Raw genomic sequence first — 16,390 nt, 5'->3', positions numbered from 1 at the left:
AGAAAAGAAAAGAAAAGAAAAGAAAAGAAAAGAAAAGAAAAGAAAAGGAGCGGCCTCCTCACTCTCTACATCCCCCAAAGTATCAGGTCCTACTGATTCCATCCTACAGCTGCTACCTTCTCTCTAATCCCTGTGCCAGGGGCTTTGTTCAGGACTACTTCTCTCCTTTGAACTACCACGTTAGCTTAATAAGGATGTACTCACTGAATATTTATGGAGGGCTCACTAGTCACCAGGCACACCAGTGTAAGGACTTTACACATATTAACTCATTTCATGCACTGTCATTTCCACTTTCAGATGCACAAACACAGGGGCTGAGCAACTTCCCCTAGAACAAGAATCTAATCAGGCAGTTGGGTCCCAAACCCACATTTGCCCTGCTTCAGGTCTCTCCTCCAGCCCTCTTTCTCCACTCAGCACAGGGGTCTTTGTAAAAATCGCATCTGCTCAGTCTCATCTCAGGCGCCCTCAAGGCTCCAGTCACCAGTTCCTCTCCTTGGTGGCCCCTCGCTCCCTTCAGCCTCTTTCACTCCCCATCCTCCAGGATAGCTCCGATCTTCCCTGGCCTTCCATGTTCTCAGAGACCATCTCCAGCCTCACCGTCTACCCTCCCCTCTGGGAGCATGGGCTGGCACTGATTTTCCTCAGCATCCCGAGTTCTCCGCAGCGTGCGTGGCAGCATTTTCCATACTGTGCACTAGCCATGTTTCCTTTCCCTCTAGTGCTTCTCAGCTGTGAGTGATTTTGCCCACAGGGGATATCTGACAATGTCTGGAGGCATTTTGGGTGGTTAAAAGTGGGAGTAGCGCTACTGGCATCTAATGGAGGATGGCCAAGAATGCTGCTAACCAACCTACAGTGCAACAGACAGCCTACAACAAAGACACCAGCAATCACAAGCCCCAAAACCATCCATCACAGTCAGGACCACCAATCACAGTCGGAAACATTTCCTTCACTGAGCTAACAATGGGTTCTGAATACAGGGTGGACTCCCCCTGCTACGGAGGCTCTGACTGCAGCCCACTCCAGCCCAACTGAGTGCTGTCTGATTTCTAGGATTTCAGGCTGAGAGCCCAGGGAAAGGCCTAACAGGCCTGGGGCATCAGAAAAAGGACTGTGCTCCCAATCACAATGGACCTGCGAATGCACATGGTGGTCTCCCGTCCGTGGAGGTGCGCACGGGTGGGTGGTGGTCTCCCTCCCGTGGAGGTGTGCATGGGTGGGTGGTGGTCTCCCTCCCGTGGAGGTGTGCACGGGTGGGTAGTGGTCTCCCTCCCGTGGAGGTGTGCACGGGTGGGTGGTGGTCTCCCTCCTGTGGAGGTGTGCACGGGTAGGTGGTGGTCTCCCTCCCGTGGAGGTGTGCACGAGTGGGTGGTGTTCTCCCATCTGAAGAATGGGAGGGGTCAAATGCAGGGGCAACCCTTTTTAGGGTGCTGGTGAAGAACAGTGGAACAACTAATGTAGCAACCTATGAATTACTCACTGAGCACTTGCCTTCTGCCAGGCTCCCTTCTAGGTTCTCTGGAATCTTTGGGTAGGATGGATAAATGTCTACCTAAGCCAAGGTGAAACAACTGCATTTCTGCCTCCATCCATCCCCTCTCAGCCACTGGAGGGCCTGGGGCCTGCCTCCCAGAGCAGCTGCTCCCTCTGGCTGGTGTCATGATGTGGGGAGGTGGGCAGTGGAGCCACACCAAGCCTGGGACAGCTCTTGGTGACTAGCAGGATGGGGACTTTCTAAGAGAAACCAGCAGGAGGTGTCAGGTAAGGAAAGTGTTCCTGGGTCCAACCTAACTGGAGACTGACTGGGTTCAGCAAGGGTAACAGTTCTCCCGTGGGACTTCTCGGGAGTCTCATGTTGTGCTGCTGTGCTGGGAATCTCACTGTACGGCAGTTCACAAGCTCATTAACTCCCAGGCTGTTTGGCTGTGGGGCAGTGAAATCCCGCGGGATGGGCATTTGTGGGCACAGGCTTTGGAAAATGCTGCTCTAAGTAGAGATAGCAGCAGGATGGGGCAGGGGTGTGTGGGCCAGTGAGGGGCAGAAAGTAAGTGTCGGGGCTAGACCCCAGCAGAGGCTACCAGTGAGCCCCCGAAGATGAGGCCATTTCTGCCAACCCCTTCTTCTCTCCCTACTCACATGGACTAACACAGAGCACTGTGGCTGGGCAGGCTGTGCAGGGTGCATGTGGATAAGGAAGGTAGGGCCCCTTGACCTCAACAGAGGTTCAAATGCCCACAATGGAACCCTTGAGGCAATACGTCAGTCAGGGGACTGGAGAGGCGATGGAGGCCCAAGCCAGAGGCACATCCCCATCAGATGGGGAAGAGGCTGCTATGGCCCACTCTTTTTTTTTTGAGATGGAGTCTCATTCTGTTGCGCAGGCTGGAATGTAGTGGCATGATCTCGGCTCACTGCAACCTCTGCCTCCCGGGTTCAAGCGCTTCTTCTGCCTAAGCCTCCTGAGTAGCCAGGATTACAGGTGCCCGCCACCATGCCTGGCTAATTTTTGTATTTTTAGTAGAGGCAGGGTTTCACCATATTGGTCAGGCTGGTCTCGAACTCCTGACCTTGTGATCCGCCTGCCTCTGCCTCCCAAAGTGCTTGGATTACAAGTGTGAGCCACTGCGTCTGGCCTTGCCAGCTTTTTAACAAGCAGGGACGCTTGCACAAGATGAAAACCACTTCACCCTAAGGTGATGACGGTGTTGAGCAAGAGGGTAATATGATCGGATGCCTGTAAGACACCTGAGTCCTTCCTGGAACATGAAGGGTACAAATAAACAAGACACAACCAGAAAGGCCACTTCAGGTCCCATGTGACAAATGACCAGTAAGGTAAGAGCTATAAGACCAATTAGGAAATGTGACATTAAGCCAGGAGAGAACCATGGAGAGCCTGAAGAAACACAAAAACAACAGCAACGTGGGCAGGAAGGGAGGAAGCTCTTTCCAATCCCATAACCAGGCAAAGGGCATAGAAAAACCTGAGGCTTCCCAGGTGTTCCCTGGAGTGTCTTTCACTGAGATAGGAAATTCAGGAGGGGAGACCACCTGTGTGGAGGAAAAGTTGAGCCCGATTTGGACACAAATCTGGTGAACCTGTCATTCATGGGGAGGCCAGGAAGTCTGGGTTTGGAGCTCCGGAAAGGTCTCAGCTGATGGCCAGTCACAGCTCTACCCACTGGTTGAGTTATTAATACAAAGGTGTTTTCTTTTTCGAGACAGAGCCTTGCTCTGTTGCCCAGGCTGGAGTGCAGTGGCGCGATCTCAGCTCACTGCAACCTCTGTCTCCCAAGTTCAAGTGATTCTCGTGCCTCAGCCTCCCAAGTAGCTGGGATTACAGGTGTGTGCCACCACACTCGGCTAATTTTTGTATTTTCAGTAGAGATGGGGTTTCGTCATGCTGGCCAGGCTGGTCTCAAATGCCTGACCTCAAGTAATCTGCCTGCCTTGGCCTCCCAAAGTGTTGGGATTACAGGCGTGAGCCACGGCACCCAACCTACAAAGTTGTTAAACCCTCTCATCACCAGGTTGGTCTGGGTACGCGACAGGCATTGGTATACAAGGTATAGCAGGGTCAGGGGTGCTGGCTGGGAGACTCCTCAATACACAGGGCGTCACACCAAGTAAGATGGCCTGGACACATGGCGGCAATGTGTGGGAAAGCATAGGCATTTGCCAAGATGTAAGAAAATCACACTGGGGATAAGGCAAGGGCTGAAGATGCTGAGCTTCAGGCCAGAGCCACAAGCCACATAACAGGAAGCTGCTGACAAAGACGGCTGAGGTGGAAGCAGGTGCCTTACAAGAGCCACATGTCTGGGCCTTTTTACATTTAATGCTATAGTATCTATCACAAAATCAAAACCATTTTCATGCAAATTAAAATCACGAGGCTGGGCATGTTGGCTCACGCTTATAATTCCAGCACCTTGGGAGGCCAAGGTGGGAGGAGTGTTTGAGGCCAGGAGTTCAGGACCAGCCTGGGCAACAAAGTGAGACCCTGTCTCTACAAAAAAAAATTTTTTAATTAGCCAAGTGTGGTGGCGTGTGTCTGTAGTCCCAGCTGCTTGGGAGACTTAAGGCAGGAGGAGAACTTGAGCCCAGGAGGTCGAAGCTGCAGTGAGCCTGGGCGACAAAGCAAGACCTTGTCTCAAAAACAAAAAAATCTTTGTATGTGTTGGTGGGAATGTAAATTAGCCCTTGTGAAAAGCAGTTTGGAGGTTTCTCCAGAACTTCATACAGAACTACCATTTGACCCAGCAATACTATACGCAAAAGAAAATAAATCGTTCTACGAAAAAGACATATGTACTCATATGTTCATGGCAGCACTATTCACAATAGCAAAGCCATGGAATCAACCCAAGTGCCCATCAGCATGAACTGGATAAGGACAATGTGGTACATATATACAATGGAATACTATGAAACCATAAAAAAGAACAAAAGCATGGCCTTTGTAGCAACATGGATGTAGCTGGAGGCCATCATCCTAAGCGAATTAACACGGGAAAAGAAAACCAAATACCACATGCTGTCACTTCTAAGTGGGAGCTAAACACTGAGCACTCAAGGACACAAAGATCAGAATAACAGATACTGGGAACTATTGGCAGGGGGAGGGTGGGAGGAGCAAGGTTTGAAAACTAAATCTCAGGATTGTGCTCACTACCTGGGTGATGAGATCAGCTGTACCCCAAATCCCAGCGACATGTAATTTACTCATCTAACAAACCTGCACATGTACTTGCTGAGCCTAAAATAAAAGCCAAATAAATAAAGTGTTTTAACTTTTATTTCCAATGGGGCCTTATCTGGAGTCACCGAAGAAAAAGAGCATTCATTCTCAAATGGGCCACCTTTCTAAATAAGGATGCATTTAAACAGAAACCTCCCCATCCAAGGAATCCACAAACCCAGAGGTGCCACTAGGTGGGATATGGGACTCAGCCAGGGGACAGGAGCTCGAATTTCTACCTTAAGAGTTGGCACCAGACTCTGGCTCCTGGTCAGCCTCCCTTCTACCCACTCCTGTCCTGCCCTTAGGGCAGAGGCTTGGTGTGGGGTGGAACGGCCCCCCTTCGTGGCACACCTTTTCTCCAGGGTCTCTGCATTCACGTTTGCCCAGGGGGAAGAGGGGGTGAAGAAGAGAAAGACCAACCAAGGCACCTTCAACTGCTCCTGGCAGGAAAAATGTGTACTACACCATTAGAAACAGCAGAAAACAGAAAAGCCACCTAACTGTCTGATGCAGGAATGCTGTTCTCAAATTAGAACTCTAAAAGATAAAGAAAATGTATACATAAGTAAAAATTAATGATATATGCTTAAAGGCTCTAGAAGGATGCATATGAAACACAGGCAACAGGTTCCCACGGGAGGGCAGGATGCGCTGAGCGAAGGGAGGAGACGGGTTTTGTTCCATTTACAGATAAAATGGTACACTTTCTAGCTAACACATTTGTGTAACGCTAGCCCTAACCTTAACGCTAACCCCTTGTGCCCAGGGCTGACTTTCAATAGATCACAGCCAGGGAGCTGCTCTGCCACGGGCAAAACCACGACAGAAACCCCGATCGCAGAATGTCATCCAGGAACAGCCTAGCACTGCGTTCCCTGCAAACAAACACACCTGCGAGACTTGCGTAATCTTAGAAAACAAAAAACTCAGCCTCTTGTGCCCTGAGGGGTAAGTTTCTCCCTTACTTCTTATCACTAAGTTGATGATAATATAAAATCTGATTTCTCTCCTATTCCAGCAAGCCACAGGCTCTGATAAGGTAAGGACTACAGTAAGATAAATGGGCTGGAACAGCAATACATGGAGTCAAACTAAAAAGGCCACCTGGGACAGCTCTTGCCTCAAAGAAATGAATCCCGTCATTATAAACCCTCTGGGAGTGCCTAGATACCTGTGCCAGCTTTGATAACATGGGCAGCTTTCTGAACACAGCTACCTGGGTGTGAACTAGGTGAGGGCAGAACCACACTTCTTTCCTCTTGTGGTGTTTCTATTGTGAGGTGCTCTGTTGGTGGGAGCCTTCCTCTCCAGAGAGGGGTGACTACCAGGACTTGTGAGGCAGGGGCAGAGCTGGCATCACTGCCCTGCCTGTCCTCTTCTGCTCTGGGCAGAGCCCACCAGAGAAGACGTGTCAACTCCGCTCCTCCGTGCCGCCCTCATGGCAGCCACAGCAATGGCAGCGGGCTAGGGCTTGGCCAGAGCTGTCCACGACTGTGCAAGAACGCTTCTGTAATTCCCAGGCACAAGAGTAGGACCCCACCTGCCTACAAACAAAATCCACATTCTCAGCCAAGTGTGGTGGCTCACATCCATCATTTTGGGTGTGATCCCATCCCATCATTTTGGGAGGTCAAAGTGGGAGGACTGCTTGAGCCCAGGGGTTTGAGACCAGCCTGGGCAACATAGTGAGACCTCATCTCTACAAAAATAAAAAATAAAAATTAGCTGGACATGATGGTGCAGGCCTATAGTCCCAGGTACTCAGGAAGCTGAGGTGGGAGGATCACTTGAGCCCAGGAGGTCAAGGCAGCAGTGACCCCTGATCGTGCCAATGCACTCTAGCCTGGGTAACAGAGCGAGACCCTGTCTCAAAAAAAACAAAGATCCACATTCTCCAATATAAGCTTTGTCAGTACCAACAGTGGTATTTTCAGCTCCATTTTCCTTTCCTCTTTTGTCCTATATTTCAATCAGTTCAGAACTCAGGGGGAAAGAGGGGCTCTATTTCAGGGCCCTTTTGAATTCTGAACAGCGAGTAAGTTGGTAGAAGCCCAGATTCTTGTTAACTGCCAGATATAAAAACCAGTATCAAGTGTACCAAACTTTATAGACACCAACGGCTTTGTGGCAGGGCCCAGTCAAACTCCTTTACAGTATGTAATTAGCAGTAACACTCAAGCTCAACAGAGCACCTGACAGCCAGCTGACCCAAGACCACTCCGTGAAGGAGGCTGATATGTGCCACGTATTTATCTTGAAATTGATGGTCTTCTGTTGGGCCCTAGAGTAGAATTTATCCCCTTAAAAAATTATTAAAAAAGCAAGCAATCTTCTCCTTCCAAATACTAAATCCTATCAGTCCAGTCACTGGACGTTGCATCTAAACTGTTTCTTAATTTCCTTCTTCACACATTGTAAATCTGAACTCGAGACAGGTATCATAAATCAACTTTATATATGCATGCATAGTCAACAACAATATTCTTTTTTTTGAGACGGAGTCTCACTCTGTCGCCCAGGCTGAAGTGCAGAGGCCGGATCTCAGCTCACTGCAAGCTCTGCCTCCCAGGTTCACGCCATTCTCCTGCCTCAGCCTCCTGAGTAGCTGGGACTACAAGTGCCCGCCACCTCGCCCGGCTAGATTTTTGTATTTTTTTAGTAGAGACAGGGTTTCACCGTGTTACCCAGGATGGTCTCGATCTCCTAAACTCGTGATCCGCCCGTCTCGGCCTCCCAAAGTGCTGGGATTACAGGCTTGAGCCACCGCGCCCGGCCAACAATATTCTTTTATATTTTGACAATGACCCCCCATCCGCTTTTCATCATTTTGTTAGAGAAATCGGCTAGAATTTTTGCAGCTTTTATTGTGTGTTCCTAAGTCAATGATTCAGTAGAAGGAGAATGGTATCACTAAGCTAAACATAACTCATCCTCCCTCCCCCGGTTTCCAGTGGTTACACAGAGTCTGTATTTTGCTGCTAATGTAACAGTCGGGGTGGTGGGACTGTCTCCTGACAGATGGCATTGATAATTTCTTGTGGGATAGCCAGTTATGTCATACCCCTGCTCCCTTTTAAACCGTGCTTAATAACATGTCATCAGTTTTTTCTTTCTTTTAAGACAGGTTCTCACTCTGTCACCCAGGCTGGAGTGCAGTGGTGCGATCTCCTCTTGCTGCAGCCTCCACTCCTGGGCTCAAGTGATCCTCCCACCTCAGCCTCCTGAGTAGCTGGGGTTACAGCCGTACACCACCAAGCCCAGCTCATTTTTTTCTTTTTCTGAGATGGAGTCTTGCTCTGTCGCCCAGGCTGGAGTGCAGTGGAACGATTTCAGCTCACTGCAAGCTCTGCCTCCCAGGTTCACACCATTCTCCTGCCTCAGCCTCCCAAGTAACTGGGACTACAGGCGCCCGCCACTATGCCTGGCCAATTTTTTTTTATTTTTAGTAGAGACGGGGTTTCACCGTGTTAGCCAGGATGGTCTTAATCTCCTGACCTTGTGATCCGCCTGCCTCGGCCTCCCAAAATGCTGGGATTATAGGCTTGAGCCACTACGTCTAGTCTAATTTTTGTATTTTTTGTAGAGATGGGTTTTCACCATGCTGCCCAGACCGGCCTCGAACTCCTGAGCTCAAGCAATCTGCCCGCCTTGGACTCCCAGTGTTGGGATTACAGGTGTGCAACACTGTGTCCTACCAACATCAGTTTTAAATAAACCGGATACGTCACTTCTTCTATAGAAGATGGGAATATAAGGATGGCTTGTATATGTAAGATACAACGGCTGGGCATGGTGGCTCATGCCTGTAATCCCAGCACTTTGGGAGGCCGAGACGGGCGGATCATGAGGTCAGGAGATCGAGACCATCCCGTGAAACTTCGTCTCTACTAAAAATACAAAAAAATTAGCTGGGTGTGGTGGCAGACACCTGTAGTCCCAGCTACTCGGGAGGCTGAGGCAGAAGAATGGTGTGAACTCGGAAGGCGGAGCTTGCAGTGAGCTGAGATTGTGCCACTGTACTCCAGCCCGGGCAACATTGTGAGACTCTGTCTCAAAAAAAAAAAAAAAAAAAAAAAGATATAATCAGATTTTATAAACTGAACCTAGAAAACACTAAATCTTTGATGAATTAACAAATAAATGGGAAAGAGGAAGAAAGGAGTGCTCCTAGTAAACATAGATCCTGCCATGCTAATTGCTATGAGAAAGCCACAATTTTCGGTAAGCACACTCTGCGTCCTAACTGTCCGAATGTTAACTGGACAGTGGACAGAGGGTCAGCCATATTCTCAGGGATGTGGCTTAAAGTCCTTCTTCTGGAGGGGTCATGAGGAAGTTACTTTTCTAAGACTTGCATATCCAATGGTGACTTTACTGACCTTTTAAAAATGGCTGATTCTCTAAGATTTCGGCATGCTAAAATCACTGCAGCCATGTCCCAAAGACTCTGCTTCTACCATCTGTCTTTCCACGTGTGTGGAACAGCTGACAGAGCCAGCCATTCTGAGATATTTCTGTTAGGCTGAGAGGAAGTGGTCAAGGCCGCCTGCTCTTCAGCACATGACTACGTGCTTTCTATGAAGATCCATAGAAACTGCTGACTCAAGAGACTATCCCCGGGTCTTAGCACCAGGAATAACTATGTGAAGCAGTTATCTGACCATCCAGTTTAAAAAAAAAAAAAAAAAAAGCATTTAAACTTGTTTTTAAATTATATAAGTAATACACCTACTTGGAAGAAGTCTGAAGGGTAGAAAACTTTAGCAGCACTGAAATGGTCTATTTTGGGCCACATGTGGTGGACTTGTGTTTGTTTTATTGTCATGGTTCCTAGCCTGCATATGCAGCACATATGCTGTTTTGGATACAGGAAATGTTACATAATAAAAGTTATGTAACTGCCCTCTCCTGCTTTATAAGCACTGGGAATCATATAACTGCTCATGTTTCCCTCTTTGCACAGACTGCTAGAAAGCTCAGAGCCTAATCTGTAGCCCACCTTTCCGGAGGAACAACTTGCAGCATGCATTTTTTTGTACCAGTCTTAGCCCTTGCTTACTTTTATTTTTCCCACCCTTATTTTCCCTTAACCACAATTTCTTTACTTATTTTTATTTTCTACCTTCTCGTTTCTCATATTTACGTTTTCTCATATTATAATAAACTTCTTCAAATCTACTTGAGAATTAGGTAGCGTATAACTTTTCTTTAAAATACTAAAAAAAAGGCTTCTGTTTATTAAGACTCTAGTATTACATTAATGTGCAAACCCTTATTTAAAAGCTGTGGCTCTGACCCACATGGGTGCCTCAGGATCACACAGGAGCCTCATTCCAAATCTATACAGCCAGACTCTGTCTCAAAAAAAAACAAAGAAAACAAAAAAAACAAATCTATACAGCTGGCTTCATAGGGCTTCACTCACCCAGCCTGCGAATGCGGCAGCAGGTTGGCGTGAGCTCCTGGCCTGTGGGTTCCTGTACTTTGAAGAGTTCGAGAGACACTGGTGTCTCCCCTGGTTAAGAATGCCTGCCTCAAAACCATGGGCCTCCAGGTGTGCTAGCCTAAGGAGGACACAAGATTACTGAGGTCACATTTGGCCTAGGTGATTCAGGGAACTTGACTGTAATTACGAGGAAACATCAAACACAAAAGGAAAAATGTTCTTTTTTTTTTTTTTTCCTTTTGAGATGAAGTCTCATTCTTGTCCCCTATGCTGGAGTGCAATGGCACAATCTCAGCTCACTGCAACCTCTGCCTCCCGGGTTCAAGCGATTCTCCTGCCTCAGCCTCCCGAGTAGCTGGGACTACAGGCGACCGCCACGACGCCCAGCTAATTTTTATATTTTTAGTAGAGATGGGGTTTCACCATGTTGGCCAGGCTGGTCTTGAACTCCTGACCTCGGGTGATCTGCACCCCCTTGGCCTCCCAAAGTGCTGGAATTACAGGCATGAGCCACCGCACCCAGCGAAATGTTCTATTTTTTTTTAAAGGGGGAAATGTCATGTAACTCAAAGAAAGGCTGAGGAAATGTTCGAGATTAGAAGAGGCTAGGAGCTGTGCCAACTCAATGTGACAACTGACCCTAGATGACCAGAGGACGGGAAATGCAATGAAGGACATTGTTGACTCAACTACCAAAATTGGAAAATGGACAATAGATAAGAAGGCTGTATCAATGTTAAACTTACTGAAGTTGGCAACTGTATAGTTATATGAGAGAATATTCCTAACCTTAAGAAATACACACTGAAGTATTTAGGAGTAAAGAGTCATAATATATACAATTTATCTTCAAATAGTTCAGAAAACAGATTGTGTGCCTATGTGTGCATATTCACGTATGTGTAGAGACACAACAACGGAAGGGGCCAATGCTAACAGTTGGTGAATCTGGGTAAAGGGTATACCAGTGTCCTTTGTGCTACTTTTGTAATTTTGCAATTATTCCAAGTAAAGTTAGGGGGAAAAAAATGCCCTTGCTTTAGACCACACAACTTCCACCATGGCAATGCTATTAAAAAAGGAGAATAAAGTTTCCATCCATTCCTACTGATCTCAACCCTGGGAGCCCCCACTGAGTGGCTGCAACTGGTAGCAGAACAGCCTCTCTCCTCACTCTCCCTAGGAGGCCAGCTTTCAGCTGTACCTTCTTCTGAAACAGATTTATTTTCCTTCTAGGAGTTTCTAGACTTCCAAAGGCAGCTTAAATGCAGTCTTTGGCACGTTATTTTCTCAGGCTATTTTTAAAGTTACATTCTTTTTAAATTTGGGGGGATAGACCACAGGCACCCTGCCCTGAGCGCAGAGCCTCACCGTCCCAGGCCTCGTGAAGTCCACACTGTGCGCCAGGCTCTGCCGCATCTGGTTACTGAACAGGCGGACACAGACGCTCTGGAGGTACTCAGGGGTGATCTGCAAGGAGGACACAAAGACATCTGGTGACGGCATGAAATTCACCGAGGGACACCTGAGGCACGCTGGCAATTATTAGAGTGGTCTCTCAACAGCTTTCTGTAAGGCACGATGATGAGATATACAAGCTGGAAAAATAATCATTTGCTTTAACATCAGAGCTCTTGGGAGGAGAGAAAGCACTGGCCCTGACAGAACAAGGTGCTAACACACTGCAGGTGTGCTCATGAGACATCAGATGCAAATTATCTAACTCCACTTCAGCTATCTCCACTGTCATGTAGAATAAACAGATCCTAAACCATTTTGGTAAATTACAAATAAACAATAAAGTCACTGGACAACCATAATGTGGGGGAAAGAGAGCCAAGCTTCATATCTGAAAATCAGGGCTCAAGTCCTGGACTCGAGAAGACCAACAGCTCTGCCTCTCGCTTTCCACACCTTTACTGTAACAGTTGCAGTGAGCAGGTAAATGAGGTCACAGATATCTCTGGCACATGACAGGTGGCTCAGCCAGTGCTTGCTGAATGAGTGATGGAAACATTTTAAATCAACTATCCAGTGCTTGACCATGTGTGGCCAAGCTGCTGTTGCCATCAATGCTGCTGGATCCTGCATTCTCCTTTAGCATCTCTTGTGCCTCTCTCACCAGCTATGAGAATTCAGGACTGACATACAACATCGAAAGTGGTCACCTTGGAATTTTTTTCATCTATTTTCTTCTTAGAAAAATAATGTATGCTCATTTCAATGTACAAGTACCACAACCTCTCCTGAATCCCACCCTTCCCCCACAAACCAATCCCTGCAGATAACGACTATTAAAAAGTATACAACCTTCCACACTTTTTTTTAGGCATGATAATTGAAAAGAGCCTCCTCTTCCACATCATCGTGATTCCACCAGGGGAAACTTCCACATGGCAGTAGAAGCAGTTGCTTTCCCACCCCTTGCTCATACCCTTGCATGGGAGGAAGGCCATCCCCCCAGCCTGCATGGGAAGCAGGGCTACTCCACCCCTGCGGAGCTGGGAAGGGCTGGGCCCTTTTCTCTCCTCCTGGGCCTCCTGCCTATCCACTAGAAACTTCTGGTCTGCTTCAGCCACATAAAAGGCTCTGTCCGGCCGGGTGCGGTGACTCATGCCTGTAATCCCAGCACTATGGGAGGCCGAGGCGGGCAGATCACGAGGTCAGGAGATTGAGACCATAGTGAAACCCCGTCTCTACTGAAAATACAAAAAATTAGCTAGGCGCGGTGGTGGGCGCCTCTAGTCCCAGCTACTCGGGAGGCTGAGACAGGAGAATGGCGTGAACCCGGGAGGCGGAGCTTGCAGTGAGCCGAGATAGCGCCACTGCACTCGAGCTTGGGCGACAGAGCCAGACTCCATCTCAAAAAAAAGAAAAAAAAAAAGGCTCTGTCCATCCTTCGGCAGAAGTCTGTCATCCCTTGTTGCACAGCTACATTTGAAGTGACTCAGAGAAAAAGGGACTGCATCTCAGGGCTAGATCTCCTACATTATCCTGAGTCCATTCCTTCTGAATTCCTATAGTAAATTTCTGTAGTATTAAAATTTAAACATTCATTTTTCAGGCCTGGCGTAGTGGCTCATGCCTTTAATCCCAGCACTTTGTGAGGTTCAGGCAGGCGGATCACTTGAGCTCAGGAGCTTAAGACCTGCCTGGGTAACATAGTGAAATACCACCACTAATAAAAATAAAATAAAAATTAGCCAGGCATGGTGGCATACACCTGTAGTCCCAGCTACTCAGAAGGCTGAGGTGAGAGGATGACTTGAGCCTGGGAGGTCGAGACTGCAGTGAGCTGTGATTGCACCACTGCACTCCAGCCTGGACAACAGAGTGAGACCCTATCTCAAACAAATGAACAAAAAACATACCTTTTCCATCTTGTATTTTTAACCTGTCTATACTTATTCCTTTCCTACAACTAGAAACACGTTCACATATATTTCATATTAAAAACATACCTTCCCCATCTTCTACCCTAGATCTTCTTCTTCTTCTTCTTTCACCCTAGATCCTTATCTATCAATCACCCTCTCAACAGCTTCTCTTTACAGCCAAAGTCCTTGAAAGAACTGCTTATGTTTGCTGTCTCAACCCACCTTCACCTTTCAATACAATGTGACCAGCTATCCACCTGCGTTCCTCCATGGAAGCTCGCGTGGCAAAGCTCACAACCAAGACCAGCTTTCCACCTGCGTTCCTCCATGGAAACTCGCGTGGCAAGGCTCACAACCAGTGAACTTCTAAGTGTCAAAAACACTGGATGCTTTTCAGTTCTCTTCTTCTGGAGTTTTCTGTGGCTTTTGAGACTTTGGATCAAACCTTCAGTCCTGAAACTGTTTCCTCCTTTAACTTCCGAAACTGCTAGCAGAACCATTTCTCTAACAAGCCTATCTGATCATGTCACTTTCTTGCTTGAAACAGGAGAATGAGGAAAGAAGATGGATGGCTGACCAAAAAAATAAATAAATAAATATACATACGGCCAAGAACGATACATGAAAATATACTCAGCTTCATACATAATTAAAGAAATCTAAATTAAAATATGCAGAATGCCAAGTTTTACTTACCAAACTGACAAAGATTTCAAAGTTTAATCCTATTTGGTGTTGCTGTGTGTTGACATTTTAGGACAAATAATTGGGCAACCTCTATCCAAATGCTCATGCTCAAACCTTTGCCCTAGCAATTCCACTTTTAGAATTTTATCAAGATGCTGAGGTGAGCGGATCACGAGGTCAGGAGATTGAGACCACTCTGGCTAACACTATGAAACCCCGTCTCTACTAAAAATACAAAAAAACTGGCTGGGCATGGTGGTGGGTGCCTGTAGTCCCAGCTACTCGGGAGGCTGAGGCAGGAGAATGGCGTGAACCCAGGAGGCGGAGCTTGCAGTGAGCGGAGATCTTGCCACTGCACTCCAGACTGGGCGACAAAGTGAGACTCCATCTCAAAAAAAGAAAAAAAAAATTTTATTAAGATATACAGTATACACAAGGATGTCCACTACAACATTTTTTGTTATAGCAAACAAAAAAACAAAAAATCTAAATGTTCATCACCAGAGATCTGATAATGATTCACCCTTATAATGGAATTGTATAAAAGAATTAAAAAGAATGAGGTGGATCTGGTCATGTGGAAAGATCTCCAAGATGTATCGAAAGAGAAATAGCAAGTTTCAGAAGAGTAATGAATCATATGATCCCAACTAAGTGTACAAATGCTGTACGTGTGTGTGTACACACACACACACACATACGCAGAGAAATGTTCTAAAATAATATACAAGACAATGTCAGTCTTGAACATCAATAAGGAAATGAATCTACAGCATTGTGGTGAAGGAGCTTTTGTTCCTTACTATACGCTTCTCTGAATTGTTTCAATCTTTTACTATGAGAAAGTGGTTCTTTTACATTAAAAAGGTTAGTAAAGAGTCCAGCTTTCCTCCTCTGATCCATCTTTTTTTAAGTAAATTAAATTTATTTATTTGAGACATAGTTTAACTCTGTAGCCCAGGCTGTAGTGCAATCTTGGCTCACTGCAACCTCTGCCAGCCGGGTTCAAGAGATCCTCCTGCCTCAGCCTCCTGAGTAGCTGGGATTACAGATGTGCTCCATTACGCCTAGCAAATTTTTGTATTTTTAGTAGAGACGGTGTTTCGCCGTGTTGGCCAGGGCTCTGCTCTTGAACTCCTGATCTCAGATGATCTGTCCGCCTTGGCCTCCCAAAGTGCTGAGATTACGGGTGTGAGACACCATGCCTGGCTAATTTTATTTTTAATTGTATATTTTTAGTGACAGAGGTCTTACCATGTTGACCAGAGTGGTCTCAAACTTCTGGCCTCAAGTGATCCTCCCACCTCAGCCTTCCAAAGTGCTGGGATTACAAGAGTGAGCCACTGTGCCTGGCCTGAATTATTTTTTATAACTGCAGTGTGAATCTACAGTTACTTCAATTTTTAAAAAATCTGTATGTCCACAAATAGATTTTATCGTACTTTATAAAAAGTCAGGAATGAGATAAAGATGCCCATGATGACATTATTCAACAATATCCCACAGGCCATAGCCAATGTACTAAGAAAAGATAAATTTTAAAAGCAAAACACAAATATTATTTGATAACATGACTGTCAATCTAGAATACAGAAGAATCAATTAAAAAAACTCAAGATTAATGGGATTTAGAAAGGTAGCTGGATATGAAACCAGTATTAGAAAATCAGTGGCTTTCCTATGTGACAGCAGGACATGTCCCCCTCATTTTTTTGCCAGCACATATTTTTCTGTCACCAGACTTATCCTTTGCTAATATTAATAAGGTAGACGCTGGGTGCGATGGCTCACACCTGTAATCCCAGCACTTTGGGAGGCCAAGGTGGGAGGATCACTTGAGCCCACGTGTTCAAAATCAGTCTGGGCAACAAAGCAAAACCATGTCTCAATTTTTTGAAAAATATTTTCTCAAAAAAGGGCCAGATGCAGTGGCTCACACCTGTAATACCAGCACTTTGGGAGGCCAATGCTGGCAGATTACCTGAGGTCAGGAGTTCGAGACCAGCCTGACCAACATGGAGAAACCCCGTCTCTACTAAAAATACAAAATTAGCTGGGTGTGGTGGCACATGCCTGTAATCCCAGTTACTTGGGAGGCTGAGGCAGGAGAATCACTTGAATCTGGGA

The 16,390-nt window shown here is 46.5% G+C and overlaps 1 protein-coding gene across 3 annotated transcripts in view; it reads right to left on the bottom strand.

The window, feature by feature from the left end:
- ARMC9 (armadillo repeat containing 9) overlaps positions 1-16,390 on the bottom strand; it is a 183,235-nt gene that overhangs the window by 130,457 nt on the left and 36,388 nt on the right. For all 3 annotated transcript variants that reach the window (XM_023193881.2, XM_023193880.2, XM_023193882.2), the window contains exon 9: positions 11,571-11,669. In XM_023193881.2, coding sequence (XP_023049649.2) covers positions 11,571-11,669 — 99 coding nt within the window. The remainder of the gene's footprint in view (positions 1-11,570; positions 11,670-16,390) is intronic.

This window comes from Piliocolobus tephrosceles, chromosome 11 (genome assembly GCF_002776525.5).
Source record: "Piliocolobus tephrosceles isolate RC106 chromosome 11, ASM277652v3, whole genome shotgun sequence".
In the NCBI taxonomy this organism is placed as follows: domain Eukaryota; kingdom Metazoa; phylum Chordata; class Mammalia; order Primates; family Cercopithecidae; genus Piliocolobus; species Piliocolobus tephrosceles.
This window is presented reverse-complemented; position numbering and strand designations above follow the sequence as displayed.